Consider the following 15,476-nt stretch of genomic DNA (forward strand, 5'->3'; position numbering starts at 1 on the left):
GGTGTTGACGAATATTCGTGACAAAATTTTAAATATTTTTAAATGTACTTTCTCGGTGAAGGAATTATTGCATATTTTTTCATGTGTTAAACAACAACATGGAAAAGATATAAGTAAAAGAAAAATCGCAATCGTACGATAGGTATGCTATAATTTTCACTGCAAACAAAAAGGTTCAGATTTTTCCGGTCGACGGTGATGATTTTAGACACATAAAACATTTTATATAAGTAAAAAAAACTATTAAGTTATTGGAGATGGTAATTGAAGGAACATGAAGATAATAGTTCTTAAAAACATATAAAAAAGTTGCAACTCGCACAACCTACTAGTTTTTTTTATAAAGACCGAACCATAAGTTTTCGCTGGATTTTGAAATCCACCCGGGTACTACTCTCCTAAGTGCTCATCAAGATGAGTCGGATGACCAAAACGTAATGTGCCTTTGTTGCACCAAACCTGAGTTCCACTAGGTACTGCCAGGGTTCTGGGTCATTTTGTTGAACTTCACGCCGACGTTGCAATTGGCGTGCAGTCGGCGTGCAGTTCCTATACAAGTTGCAGTCGGGTTCTAGTCCGTCTGTATCGGCCCTAAGCCCTAAATCACTAAGTTTGTATTAATATGCTTATCTTTATTTATAATTTTAGCAGTTCCAAGCAATAGTAACACAAACTGTTTCTCGAACTGAAAATACCCGATTTAAGTTTGCTAGAGTCGAACCAAAAAAAGTCTGCAGCGGATTTGATAGCCCACGCAGTGCAAGTGTCATTTATACGTCATAATTTCATAGAAGTTTGACGTTTAAAATAACACTTTCACTGCGTGGGCTATCAAATCCGCTGCAGACTATTCTTGGTCTGACTCTAACACAACATGACTGATTAGTTCATCAGCGTCACAAAACATACGAGTAAATTGACCTCCGCAGTGAATATACACCAAAATTGATTGTTCTAGTAGGTATATTCACAGAAACTTAATTGCTAAATTGGGAATCAAACCAAGCGAAGCGAAGTGGGTCCGAATCCAAAATTTTAATCCACTTTTGTATTCATCGTTGATAATGGCGTAAACGCCATCTGTCAGAAAAACAAATAATTACTTAACATTAGCACGAATGTTAATTTCATCACTTCTCCAACAGATGGCGTTAGTAGTAATACAAAGTGTTATTCCTTTATTTTATTTTTTTAAGTTTATAAAATGATATATTTATGTTTGATAACACATCTAGACATGAATTTGAATTACTATGTTAAATCTCAAACCTAACAGTGCAGTAGTTTTTCCGTAAAGTGTACCACAAGAATGCATAGATTGTCGAATAGTGATAGGGCTCGCTTCGCTCGCCCTAATTAGTAATATCTATACCGAGGTCCGCAAACTATTATTTAAGCTCGTAAATAATTACGACAATGTGCGAAGTCGACGTGTAGCGTTGTATAACGAAAAACTGGTCTACAAATATTTTGATACTTCGCATTTAAATAGCATATTTGGCATAGTACTTACTTATGTAATTTTTTTGGCGATGGATTAATATTACGATATTATCGAACTAGTTTTAATTTTTAACAAGCAGAAACGTCTGCAAACGATGCTATTAAGCTTAGAATAAATTTAAAAGTGGAAAAATTACTGTCTTGGGTGAGACTTGAACTCACGGCCTCTGGATTGATACTCCAGCGCTCTGCCATCTGAGCCACCAAGACCTCATCCATAGCCAGCAAAACTAAAATTAAAATTAGTATGGGTAGCACATCGTAACTGGTGAATTTCCAATATGACTTGGAACTCCGGTAGCCGTTTAAGAAGTGTAACACTCTTGCGGTAGATGTCGCTATGGTCCCCTTGACCTATAATATGGTGGAAAGATTTGCTGGCTATGGATGAGGTCTTGGTGGCTCAGATGGCAGAGCGCTGGAGTATCAATCCAGAGGCCGTGAGTTCAAGTCTCACCCAAGACAGTAATTTTTCCACTTAAAAAAAAAATATCGAACTAGGTCTTATTTACACTACATTTCATTTTTCGCCTTGTATATGGTGAGAAAGTGTAAACATATGATATGTGTTTATCGTTGACGTGGTAGAAATGATGTGAGCTGGCTTTGAGTGCACGTTAACGTATATTTAACTTATTTCCTTAGGTACCTTACGTGTGCACAGAAAATTCCTACTACAAAGTGTGACAAGCTTAAGATTTTTTGAATTTCCCGCCAAATATTTGTGTAACATTTCACTAGCCAGACTTTTTTATTCTAGTAATATTTAACTCCCTAATAATTTTTAGGTATTTGAAATTTGTTCTCGATTTTTATCGATTCGTAAGTAAATATCCTAATATTAAAATAATACAACAACACAACGTTAATAACATAATAACACAATATGTAGGAAATATTGAAATTAAGGGGATTAAGGCATTATCCAGGAACAGACAGAAGACAGCACCTCTAAGGGGTCATCCATTAATTACATCAGAACACGTTTAGGGGGGGGGGGGGGGGCAGGGGGTCAAGAAAATATGACATGTTGTGACAGGGGGGAGGGTGGAGTTACAAACTTTGTGACGTCACTTTAACTTATTTAATTCGCTGTACAGTTTTTTGTTTAGCCCGGTATACCCCTCCGGGTTTGCCAAATGTGTGACTATGAGGGGGGGGGGGGGGCGGGGGGTCAAAAAACCTAGAAATTCGTGCGATGTAATTAATGGACGACCCCTAAGGACATGTTTCAGCACTTGGTGGAGAGTCTTTCAGTCGAGGCTAGTTGTTTAAAATGTTAATATGCCTTATTTGAATTTTATGATAACATGATGACACAACATCACGATTAATGAAAAAAAAGTGAAGGAACTGCGCAATACCATGTTTTTTTTGGTTTGGTGCAGAGATTAGATTTCGTAGTAGTGACAAGTAAGTACCTACTAATTATGATATGATTAGGTACCGTCTACCGGGGTGAACAAGGATGGCTGGGGTGAATAGGGACAAAACTTAAAATGTGATTTGCCTGACAATCGGTTACTTAGATGCCCTGTTAAATAAGTGCCTTTGTGTAATACATACATATAATGATGACCTTTCAACTTATTTTTATTTTACCTCTGTGGATAATGGTATAAACATTGTTGCTTTCCGCCTCATTGTGACTGTTTTTTTTAGGAATTGGAGACATTTAAGGCGTTATGTACGGAACAAAATCAAAATTAGACGCGAAGCCGAGATGTGAATAATAAAACAAATGCATACTAATCATGTAATATAATAACACGTAGTAGATAAATACAAAATCTTAAAAATAGAGTAGGTAGGTACATATACATATAATTTTTATGACGGGTATAAATGCAATATATTAAACTGTCACAACAATTTGAAACAAAAACATATTTACCAGTAATTTACTAAACATACATATAATATATGCCTAAGGTGTTAAGAATTTATTCCAGCTGCAAGTCATACAAAAAGACAAAATGCCACAAATCAATCAACGAATTATCAAATTCTCCTAAAATATAGTACAAGGCACTTTTACTCAAATTTAACAAACAAATTTAAGATAAAATAGATGAATATTGGGAAAACCCGTCTTAATTCATTACTACGTTCACAATTACCCTAAGCATAAAAGCGAGACACACGCACACTACAGCATTCCAAAGTATATAAGTTGGCCATCGTAACAAGATGCAGCTTAAGGCTAGATTGAAAAGCATACTAAATTTAGATTGATACAAGATAGAAGAGGTAAACTACAAACCACTCATCATATCCTTCAATAGTTTTTTAGGTTAATTAGAATGCCTGCTGCTTTATCTGTATGTTTATCATAAATATCATGATATAAAGCACATTTACATTGAGATGATTTTCAAAATGTGTCTTAACCACATTTTTATAATCAGAGATCATACATAGTAAATGATAAAATCACCTTTTCTTTATCATATTAATAACTTCTAACAACTTGCACCACGATAGCACTAGTTTTGCGCAGATTCTAATACAGCCTTACAATAACTTATAGCTAAAAAACGTTTTCAAATGTTCATTACGATTAGTATAGCACATTATCATTAAGATGCTACGAAACATCACCAGCTGCAGGGGCAAATTGGATTACTGATGTATGACGAACCGCTGGGGTTGTTTCCTCAGGTTCAAGAATGACCTTTCGCTTTCGAGGGGGAAGCGAGGAATGAGGAAGCGAACAGTGTGAACCAGTTGGAGGTGGAGAAGGTGGCGTAGGAGAGGAGGTTGGCATGACTGGGGAGGCTGGCATTGTTGGCACAGGAACAGGCACCACTGGACACTGAGGCGAAGGAGGGGAGCTCGGTGGTGTGGGTGGTAACTGCTGCAGAGCAGCTTCAACTATGTCACACATCATGTTTCCATTAACCGCTAGTGGCGGGGGAGACTGTTGTGACGAAGCTCTAGGCGTTTCCGCTCCGTGTTCTTTGTAAATGTGAGCTTCCATTTGCTTTTTTGTGTTGAAGGTTCCATCACAAACTGTACAACGGTAACACCTTTCTCCATAGTGCTGGAAACGATGAAGTTTTAAGACGTGATTGTATCCAAAATCACGCAGGCAAATGTCACAAGTGTATGGACGTTCTCCGGTATGCGTACGTGAATGTACCTTTAATTGTTTTGAGCAAGTGAAACCCTTCCCACAGCCAGGGGCCGGGCAACGATATGGTTTTTCGCCGGTGTGCGTTCGTAAATGTATAACAAGTTGTCCAGATTGTATAAAAGTTTTGTGGCAATGCGGACACGCGTGGGGTCTCTCACCAGTGTGAATGCGAGCGTGGCGGTGAAGTTTTCCGGAATGTTCAAAAGCCGCACCGCACACGCCACATCTGTAAGGTCGCTCCTTTGTATGAATACGTCGATGTACTTGCAAATTTTCCTTAACACTGAACATCTTGTGGCAGTATTCGCATTCGAAAGGCCGCTCGCCGGTGTGTGTCCGATAATGGCGTTGTAGACGTGCTGGCACGGCGAAAGTTTTCTGGCAAACGTCGCAACGATGTGCATCAGCAGCTGCCCGGTGCGAACGCGCGTGAGCAGTTAGCGCGCTTCGCGTGGAAAGCATCAGTCCGCATTCCCCACATTGGTGTAAGCGTTCTTCCTCACCTGTAGAACGATAAATTTGCAGCTGAGTCGTTGAACAATATTCCATTACGAATAAGTTAAAACACGCGCAATAGACAGGACGTATCGAGACCACAAGCGTTCACAAACCGTACTGTGTTACGTGTGGCATGCACCGATCAGGATGCACGATGCACACAGTAGGGCCAGTAAGGGGAACGAGCGAGCTGCGGGGCGCAGAGAAATAACGGAGTGAATGTCCTCTGATAGCACGTGGAGGCCCGCACCGCGGTTTCGTCGCATCGAAACCGCGGTTGCGTCTCCACGTGCCTGGGCCGGCGACCCCGCGTCGCGGCGCGCTCCCCCGCCGCGTGCCCTACCCCACCGCAACATGAATAAATGACTCAAGTTCATTAGGTTTTTTTTATATTTGGGGTTTTTGAGTGTACCTAATTCTAAATTCAATAAAAAAAATTAATACATAAATAATCATTATTGATATTGATATACAATAAATTCTCTCTAATTATAATAATCTAATTTATATATGTCTTTTTTATAAAGGCTATTTAACACTTTTGTTATGTTTTGTTTTGTTATTGGTTAGTATAAAATAAATACCTAATTATTTGGGGTTTTATAAGGTCCATCCACCATCATTTACATATAATTTAATGTTGTTAAAAGTTTAAATTATAATTGACAGAAAATGTTTATGGCATTTTTATAGTAAACCCCCATTAGACATATGTATATTCAAATTTTAATAAAAACAACAGTGCTTTTAGTAAGTAATAAATAAATCTTGAGCCCAATAATCAAAACCACAAATATCGAGATACGATAGCTGTATGCTTACCTATCATTTCCGTTGATGTTGATCTTTCTGCAAAGTGGTTCAATGGCGTCAATGTTGATGTAGGTTGCGCACGACACTCGAGCTGAGTTACACAAGCACAGCGCGATCGGCGGTCCACGGCCGAATGCGAGCCAAAGGCAAGCGCAAGGAAAGCCACGAACAGGCCAGCGCATCAAGTGATTCTCTTGCTCTCCTCTAACGTTAAGTATGCAGATAGGTCGGGGCTGCTTATGTGTGTGTAAATGTTACTTAGTGTGTGCGTATCAAATGTCACAGTATATGGTAAAGCGAATAAATTGGCAGTCTGTTAAGTGTTATCACTTTACTGGCTCTACCTCTGCGGCATATTTGTACTAATTTACTATTATTAGTTTTGTTCTTAGTGAACTATTTTATTTGATTTTTACTAGGAATACATTTAATACAAAGCAACAACAAGCTAGCAAGTTTGTACACAAAAAAACATGATTATTAGGTATAACAAACTGAATCATTTACTTCCGATTGTTTCGTAGATTATGAATATTATAGGTACCTATTATAGTGATATGTCCCACCCTACTTTAGCTAAGCATATAGGTCCTGGGTTCAAATCCCGGAATAAGAGCATTTATTTGTGTGATGAGCTCGAACATTTGTTCCTAAGTTTATGTATATAATATTAATACATATCTATTACATATATATGTACATCCTCATCTATAACCCAGTACCCACTGCTTACTGTAGGGCCGGGTCGATTTTTATAAGATTGTTCCATACAATTTATTTAAATAATTAATTGTTAAATTTGGTATTTTATAAAAATTAGCCTGTGGCGTTTTAGTACGTATCAGATGTTGGTTAAAATACGACAAAAGCGGCGCGCATTCGATTCGTTGAAGGTTGAGCGGCACGAGTAGGGAGGGAGGTATGAGGCGCGGGGGGCGGGCGCCGTGGTTTTACTCGTGGAGGTGCACCGCGGTTTCGCCGCGCGTGTGAACTCTCTCGTCAGTGCGCGTGCGTGGTTTCCCGACCTGCCTCCTCCCGCGCGCGCTTCTTCCGTCGTCCGTCCACATTCTATTTTATCTGTCTAGCGCAATATAACGTCATCTAGGATAGGTAGATGGTAGATCTCATAAGGAAGTTCAGTAATAAATGGGTTGAATTCAAAATATCACTAAGTTAACTATTTACAACAAAATATTAAGCATTGAAATTAAAATTTCATCGAGTCCTACTCATAATTGGTCACTGCTACGACGAAAAAGGGTAAACAATCTAACGTGTCATTTAATAAGTAGGGTGGCAAGGCAATTGATTATAAAGTAAAACATTGAACAATCTTAATAGGGGTCATCATGGGGTCATCCATTAATTACGTCACACGTTTAAGGGGTGGGAGGGATAAAAAAAATGACACATGTTGTGACAAGGGGGAAGGGGGAGTCACAAACTTTGTGACGTCACTATAATTACATCTGTAACCGGAGATGGTTTTAATTTTTTATTCGCTGTTACCAGTAAAATAACTAGTTTTTGCAATGATAATCGTTTTTATGGATGTATTTTTATTCCGAATTGGCTTCATGTTATACATTTCTAACATTGTGTTTGTCAAATATTTTTTTCTTAAAATAGGTATACTTGGTGAAGCAGATCTTGTCAGTAGAAAAAGGCGGCAAATTTGAAAAATGTAGGCGCGAAGGGATATCGTCCCATAGAAAATTTGAATTTCGCGCTTTTTTTTTACTGACAAGATTTGCTTGACCGTCTTATAATTAGTTTTTCAAAAATATTTATAACCTACTTAATTCGATTTGCCTATTTCGTTGAAAAATGTGACGTCACACCAGAGGGGGAGGGGTTTGCCAAATGTGACCAAGTAAGTAACTGACGACAGGGACGCAAGAATACGTAGAAGTGAAATGTAGATATCTATCTCTTCCGTGTCTAACGCATAGCTGCGTCCCTGTCCTCAGTTACTGAATTAAGTAAAGTGTGTGAAGCGCTTTAAAACATGAATATTAAAAAAATATCTAAGTAATAAAATTGAGGTATACAACATTTGAAGATTAGATATGTAAAAAAAATCAAGGTTTAGGATCTGTGTTGAAGTTCGTTGTATCACTTATCTCCATATCGAAGTAGCGGAAAATTGTGTAGACAACATTTCTCAGTAAAAAATATAAACTTTGCATCGACAACTTCAGTAAGAGGAGGAGTATCATTCTAAATGTCACATTTTCCTGGACATTTGACGTTAATAATAACATTGCCACACTTTGTCATTGCATATCAGTGGCGGCCTTGTGGCGGCGCGTCAAACATATCCATAGGCAAGCCGCCTAATTTGGCTTACATATTTCCTTTACAACTCTGTTCAAATGTCCAAAAACAGGCAAGCCGGTGAGAATCGGCTTTTATAGACGCGCCGCCACTGTTGCATATACCATGCAGAGTTAGCTTATTGGTTCGATTTTATAATGATATATGATCCCTCTTTTTGGACAGAATACTTAGCACTGTATAAAATGCCTAAAACGTGATACAATACACCAATCTCTCCAATACTTTGATATGAAAAACCTGGTAGTTGCAAATAAGTAGGTTGTTCGAGCCGATATAGTTTGATGTCCTAATTTCCTAAAAGATGGCGCTGTTACAAATGCAAACTAGGTAACGGCAGTTCATCGTAGAATATACAAAACTGTCAAATATGAGAATAAATGATTGGTATTGGTAACTTAGCAACTTATTCAAACAAAGTGGTCCTTCGAGTTGAGAAGTGAAACGACTTAAGTGACATAGACAGTGCTTTCAAAAGTAAACTTTAATTACATTACAATAGAACCTAATATTAAACTTGTGTCAGTGACTTAGAACATTCAGAAATATTTCGAGAAGCCGTCTGTCAAAATTGTCATCAAAATTACAAAATTAATATTAAAGATTTCGCGAAGATAAGATAAATAAAATATATGTTAGGGCCTACGAGTAAACTCAGAAAATTCGCCGCTATAAATCAGTGCTATTTACAAGATTGGAATTTATTGAGTTGGAAAAAATAAGATTTCAGAAATAGAAGAATAGAACACGTCAAAATTTTTTCCATGTGAAATGAAACAATCATGATTTCGGTGTGAATTTTCATAGTTTTAAAGAATAGTTATCTCAAAATGTCTCAAGAATTACCTGGTTTAACAGCCGAGCAAGAAAATATTTGTGGACTAATTCTCAAAGCGCAAGCGAACTTCAAGAAAACACCAAAAGCGAGATTAACAAGAGGGTACATCAAGACAAGAAAAGAATCCATAGAACAATATTTTAGTCAGTTCGTAGCAAACAATCGAGCCTTGATTAAAATATCAATATCGTCAGACAAAGCGAAATACGAATATTTAAAAGACGATGTATATTCAGCATGCGAGGAAATGTTCCTAGATTTGAAAGCAGAGATGACAGATATGCTTGAAGGTTCGACGACGGGTTGTACGAGCAGCATTAATCCAACACCAAGCACAAGCAGGGATGACGTGAAGCTACCAAAAATAGATATAGCGAAGTTTACCGGTAACTACCAAGATTGGACTTCTCATTCTCATTCACAACAAACAGAACTTGAGCAGCGTCCAAAAGATGCATTATTTAAAAAGCTACTTGTCTGGAGAACCTGCTCAACTGTTGGATCACCTAGCCGTCACTGACACAAACTACGAATTGGCATGGCTCACGCTGCAGAACAGGTACAACAACAAGAGAGTTTATTGTTAATTCCATCTTAAGCAAATTGATGAATCAAAAGAAAATTCACACGGGCACTGCTAAAGCGATTCGAGAGATATTAGATACAACTATGGAGTGCCTTAACAAGCTGAAAGTACAAAACATTAATAGAAGTTCATGAACTTGAACTTGAACGGGATACATTTATTATACACATCATTGTTGAGAAGTTAGACGCCGAAACACATAAAGAGTGGGAGGAAGTAGCAAGTAACCTGAACCTCACGGAGTTAGGGGGTAAAAATAATAATACTTAATTCGATTTGCCGATTTCGTTGAAAAAATGTGACGTCACACCAGGGGGGGAGGGGTTTGCCAAATGTGACCAAGTGTGTCAAGGAGGGGGGGGGGAGAGGTTAAAAAACCTTGAAATTCGTGTGACGTAATTAATGGATGACCCCTTACCTACAATGGTCATGTTCAAGAAGTTTTTAGAAAAGAGATTCAGAGTTTTAGAGATGATGCAACCTAGCCAAACAACGAACATGAACATGAAGAGTACCTACCGAAGCACCCAGAGAGAACCTAACGTCACTGTCGAGTCTAAGTCATTTCACGTGTCACCAGCCATCAAGTGTGGTTTTTGCAAGCAGAACCATAATTTGAATCAATGCAAAGAGTTCCAAGAGCTAACACTAGAAAAGAAAACAGAGTTCATTTAAAACCAACAACTCTGCTTTAACTGCCTAATCCATGGTCATCCGCTTCTGTAAGAGCAAGTTTTCATGTCAAAAGTGCGGAAGAAGACATCACACACTGTTGCACAACAATACGTACCAATCCAAAGAGAAAGAGCACAAAGAAGAAACAAAACAAGAGAGAGAAAGCAAAGATTTCAAGCGAGAGAGAGACACTAAACAAGAACCCAAGCAAGACATGAGAAATAAGAGAGAGATAGTTGCCCACCTAATTACAGGAAGCATGACAGGATTGTTATCTACAGCATAAATTAACGTGACGAAACATCAAGGAAGATAATTCGTATTAAGAGCCTTGTTGGACCCATGTTCTCAAGAGTCTTTCCTGAACGAGTCTGCAGCCCAAACTATGGGGCTTAAGAGAAAACGCGTAAACGGAAACGTATCTGGTCCCGGTCAAATGAGCACACCCATCCGATTTGCTGCAGATATCGAGATTTCATCACGTCATAATCCTGAAAAGAAAATGAGTATAACAACCTACATAGTAAAGCGGGTCACAAACATCATGCCTTCAGAGAAACTTACCATCGATAACTGGGTACACCTAAGAGATTTACAACTAGCTGATCCGACTTACCACCAACCAAGTTCTATAGATATTCTATTGGGAGTAGAAGTTTACAACGAGATGATACAGCCTGGTCTGATCAAAGGCGTTCCAGGCTCTCCCATAGCTTTACAAACACATTTGGGATGGATAATGTCAGGGAAAGTTACAGTAGGAACAGAGCAAGAGCGAGAAGAGAAACCATACATTAATATGCATTTAAATGTCGAGTTGAACCATATGCTAAAGAGATTTTGGGAGCTAGAGACAATAGATGAAGAGAAACACAAACTAACAGCAGAAGAGATCAAAAGAGAAGAGTTATACGAGAAAGGAGTCATAAAAGAAGAGATAGCGTTAAACCGCTCCGGAGGTCTACTGAGATTGTCATGTGCAAGAGAAAACAAAGAGAGAGGAAGATTCGAAGTTCATCGAACATCCGATTCATGGTCATTAGACAATCCTCTAATAGCCTCCACCTTCCAAATTTGAAAATTTGTCTCTGGAAACCCTGGCAGGCCGAGTTTCTAAATCGAGTAAAAGAAAGGTGGAAGTGAAGAGAGTAGGTATACACACGAACTATGAAGGGGCAAGTGAAGACAGTACACACACGAGCTATCGAATAGAAGATTTTTTGTTTCAGTAACTTTAGTTATTGTTATTTTATTTAATTACACAAACGGGTCTACCGCGATATAATTTCATTGTTTTTACCTTTAATTCCGACGTTTCAGCTGAGTTGCACCAGCTGTGGTCACGGAAAGACTGACGTCCCAACAAATGTCAACGGAGATATTAATAAAACACCACTAAACTACCCGAAATTAGTTTATAAAAATGTTCGGGGTAGACAAAGAAATTGCAGCTACCCGTTAAAGTTTAATGTTTTTATTGTCCACGGCACGACACGCAACACTCACAGTATCCGTACACTGGTCCGAAGATATATCCGCTGGTTTCAACATTTGAATCACTGGTCCCCAAGTAGACGATAATTTGTACCCGTCCTCACGATTGAAATTTTTAGGGTGTTTTTTAATTTCAATCGCCTCTCTCACGATCCGCGGATAATAGTGTCGCTCGTTGGAGAGGACTTTGGGTTTATGTAGCTCAATCCAGTGATTCGTTCCTGTTCCTGTTGTGTTGTTGTGTTGTTGTTGTGTGTGTTTGTTTGTGTAATTAAATATGTGTACAAAACGCGAGAGTTTAAAGTGTTATATTTTTATTTTATTAAGAAATGACGTACTGTCATTTAGGCGGGAGTATGTTCGAGCCGATATAGTTTGATGTCCTAATTTCCTAAAAGATGGCGCTGTTACAAACGCAAACTAGGTAACGGCAGTTCATCGTAGAATATACATATAGAACTGTCAAATATGAGCATAAATGATTGGTATTGGTAACTTAGCAACTTATTCAAACTGTCAACGAAGAGCTTTTATCTACTCCCGATCAAAATTTGTCCTTTAATTGGACTCAATTAGTAACCACCTAGATAAAAAAACAGTGAGAATGGGCCACTGGTGTCTCAAGCAACCCCAAAACATCCGGGTAACCTCGTATAAAATTTAGGGTCCCAATCCCTACCCTCATTGGTTTCCAACAACCCCCTCCCAATTCGTAAAAAAAAACTAGAACAAAACATTTAGTTATGTTTCCTTGAATAGGTATTTTCGGAAATAATCATCACTCCGAAAGTCCCAAAAAACTTTGAACTGTGGGTCCAAAAACATGCAAAAACCATCAAAATCAAAATATAGCTTAGTAAAGATTTTTATATAAAAACTATTTTATCGAATATTTTAATGAGAACCTATATTAAAAATGTTATTTGTGAATATTAAAATCATTTTGTCCCATGGATGAGAGGACGATATATAATAAGTATATATATGTAATTAATAAAATGTTGATTGGCGTAAAGGACATAAAATAATCTAGATAAACGTTTTCATTGGTTTTAAAGACGCCAGTGTGAGTAAGTAAGTAACATCTAATTTTGTTTAACAACAAGCAGAACTTACATTCTAACCTAACAACAGTAACAACATTTTAAATAAATTAGGTAAATAATATTTTAGTCAGATTTGTAAACAAATAGTCTTCTTTATACCATATCAAAATATCAACGATATCATTATTATATATATCAACGACGGCCAGTAAAATTGCGGTAGGTTATTGAATAGTTAGTGAATGGCCGCAATTATTATAAGCAAGTACACAAATACTAAGTTAAAAAAATAAAACTAGGACATCATGGGTAGTTGTCGTTCCGATTTCGGTAACCGTAAAGCCAGGGGTTGAAGTGTTCAGTAGTTATAGTCAACTATCTATAGTATTATATTTTTATACCTATGTAATATGGCGCGCAAGGGCGGGAGGACATCGGCCCGCGCACGGCGGCAGCGGGGCTGCGGAGCGCGGTGCGCGGGGCGAGGTGTCGACACGCGCTACACGGTCACCGAACGTTCGGAACCGCGGTCTTGAGGCCCAGCCGCGCGTGCGTCCGCTTCAACCTTCCTCAACGCGACCGCAACTGACCTGCGCGTGTAGGTAGAGCGCTTCGCGACACCAGCTTTTTGTTGTCTTTGAATAAAAACAGGAATATACTTAGGCCAAAAGGGCGAGCCTTTTTAAATAATTTAGGTACGATTTTTTCTTTGTTTGGAATAGCGTAATCAGAGGAAAGTTTTTCGTCTGGAAACGTATAAAATAGCAATTATGTTTAGACTACTTATAATATTATACTTATTGTTCTTAAGATTATAAGCATCATAAATCATAACACTACACTTGTCAATTCTTGTATACTATAATAAAAAACCGGCCAAGTGCGAGTCGGACTCGCACACAAAGGGTTCCGTACCATTATCTATAAAAACGGTCACCCATCCAAGTACTGACTCCGCCCGACGTTGCTTAACTTCGGTCAAAAATCACGTTTGTTGTATGGGAGCCCCACTTAAATCTTTATTTTATTCTGTTTTTAGTATTTGTTGTTATAGCGGCAACAGAAATACATCACAGATCACGAGATACAGCCTGGTGACAAACGGACGGACGGACGGATAGCGGAGTCTTAGTAATAGGCATAGATGTAAGTAAATTGAGGTAGATATGGTGCCAGGCGCACGATCGTGAGCCATTAAATATAGGTTCCGGAACCTATATTTAGTTAGTCGTATGGGTGACGCCAACCTGTCAAGTTGTTAAAATCGTTGGATCAAATTTTAGTTTTGTCAACTATGAACGTCACACGTCTACATAAATAAAAGGTCATTGGTAATAGGGTCCCGTTTTACCCTTTGGGTACGGAACCCTAAAAAATTGTTAATTACAGTCACGTTGTTAAAATCTCATAAACTAGACTGCATATTTTGCGTGCCTTTTTTTGGGAACTGGGTTGTCGTGTAAAAATAGGGACTACCGACGTTTGTATCTATGGAGAAATGGTCGACTTTTTTTTTCTCTAAAACAGTTTTCGTTTAATAGGGAATATTAGGCAAAGCTCTGCGTAGGTGGCACCTTTGTGTTGTGGCACATACAGTAAACAAACCACATTGACACTGGTTAATCACATGGCCTACCGCGAAACAAGAAAATCGAAATTTCGTTATCTAATCTCTCTATCACGCTTGCATATTCGAGCGATAAAGAGGCAGATAACTAAATTTCGATTTTCGCGTTTACCGGTAGGCCCTTGTTAACAAACCGCCTTGATGCATCAATGTCATATTTTATTGTCTGTGAAAACTTGTCTAAAAACAGTTTAAGGCACAGTATGTATAAGTTAGTCTATGAATTTACTTGCATTGCATTGCATTGCAGTAATATCCCCTCAAGTTCACAAACAGGAAAAGTGAAAAATTAAAAAAAAAACACAACGCCCACTGAACAATTTCACCTAAGGTCGGGTCCGGGTCCGAGTCCGGGTCCAAGTCCGGTTACGAGTCCGGTTCTGAGTCCGAGTCCGGGTCCGAGTCCGGGTCCGAGTCAGGGTCCGAGTCAGCGTCCAGAGTCCGGGTCCGGGTCAAGGTCCGAGTCCGGGTCCGAGTCCGGGTCCGAATCCGGATCCGAGTCCGAACCGGATCCAGGTATGAGTCCGGTTCTGGGTCCGAGTCCGGGTCAAGTTCCGGGGAAGAGGAAAAATCGCCAAGCGTTAACTATGCGTCGTTGAAGAGTTCTGTTCTGATCATCATCAGCAGTTCCACTTCATCAATTGCGACCGTTTTTAATGAAACTGCTTGATTTTCTGATGAAAATACAAAAATCTCTATACGCATGCCTTTAAGATTTGAGGAGTTCCTGCGATTCCTCATGGATACCATCATCAGAACTCGAGCTTGACAAAAATGTGGCTTAAAAACTTAACGTGCTTAACAAACATAACGAAGAGGACAAATCGCCAAACGTGAACTATGCGTCGTTGAAGAGTTCCGTTCTGATCATCATCAGCAGTTCCACTTCATCAAATGTCACTTTTTTGGATGTATATGCTTGA

At 38.7% G+C, this 15,476-nt stretch overlaps 1 protein-coding gene across 1 annotated transcript; it reads right to left on the reverse strand.

Annotated features, from left to right (window-relative positions):
- Positions 1-3,245: 3,245 nt before the first annotated feature.
- Positions 3,246-6,116, reverse strand: LOC134790587 (Krueppel homolog 1-like). Its single transcript, XM_063761436.1, has 2 exons — positions 5,960-6,116; positions 3,246-5,142 (listed from the first exon to the last, which is right to left on the reverse strand). The coding sequence occupies exons 1-2, from the start codon at positions 5,964-5,966 to the stop codon at positions 4,091-4,093; spliced, it is 1,059 nt and encodes a 352-aa protein (XP_063617506.1). The 5' UTR covers positions 5,967-6,116; the 3' UTR covers positions 3,246-4,090.
- Between the last annotated feature and the right edge of the window lie 9,360 nt (positions 6,117-15,476).

The sequence above is a fragment of the Cydia splendana genome, chromosome 5, assembly GCF_910591565.1.
Source record: "Cydia splendana chromosome 5, ilCydSple1.2, whole genome shotgun sequence".
NCBI lineage: Eukaryota > Metazoa > Arthropoda > Insecta > Lepidoptera > Tortricidae > Cydia > Cydia splendana.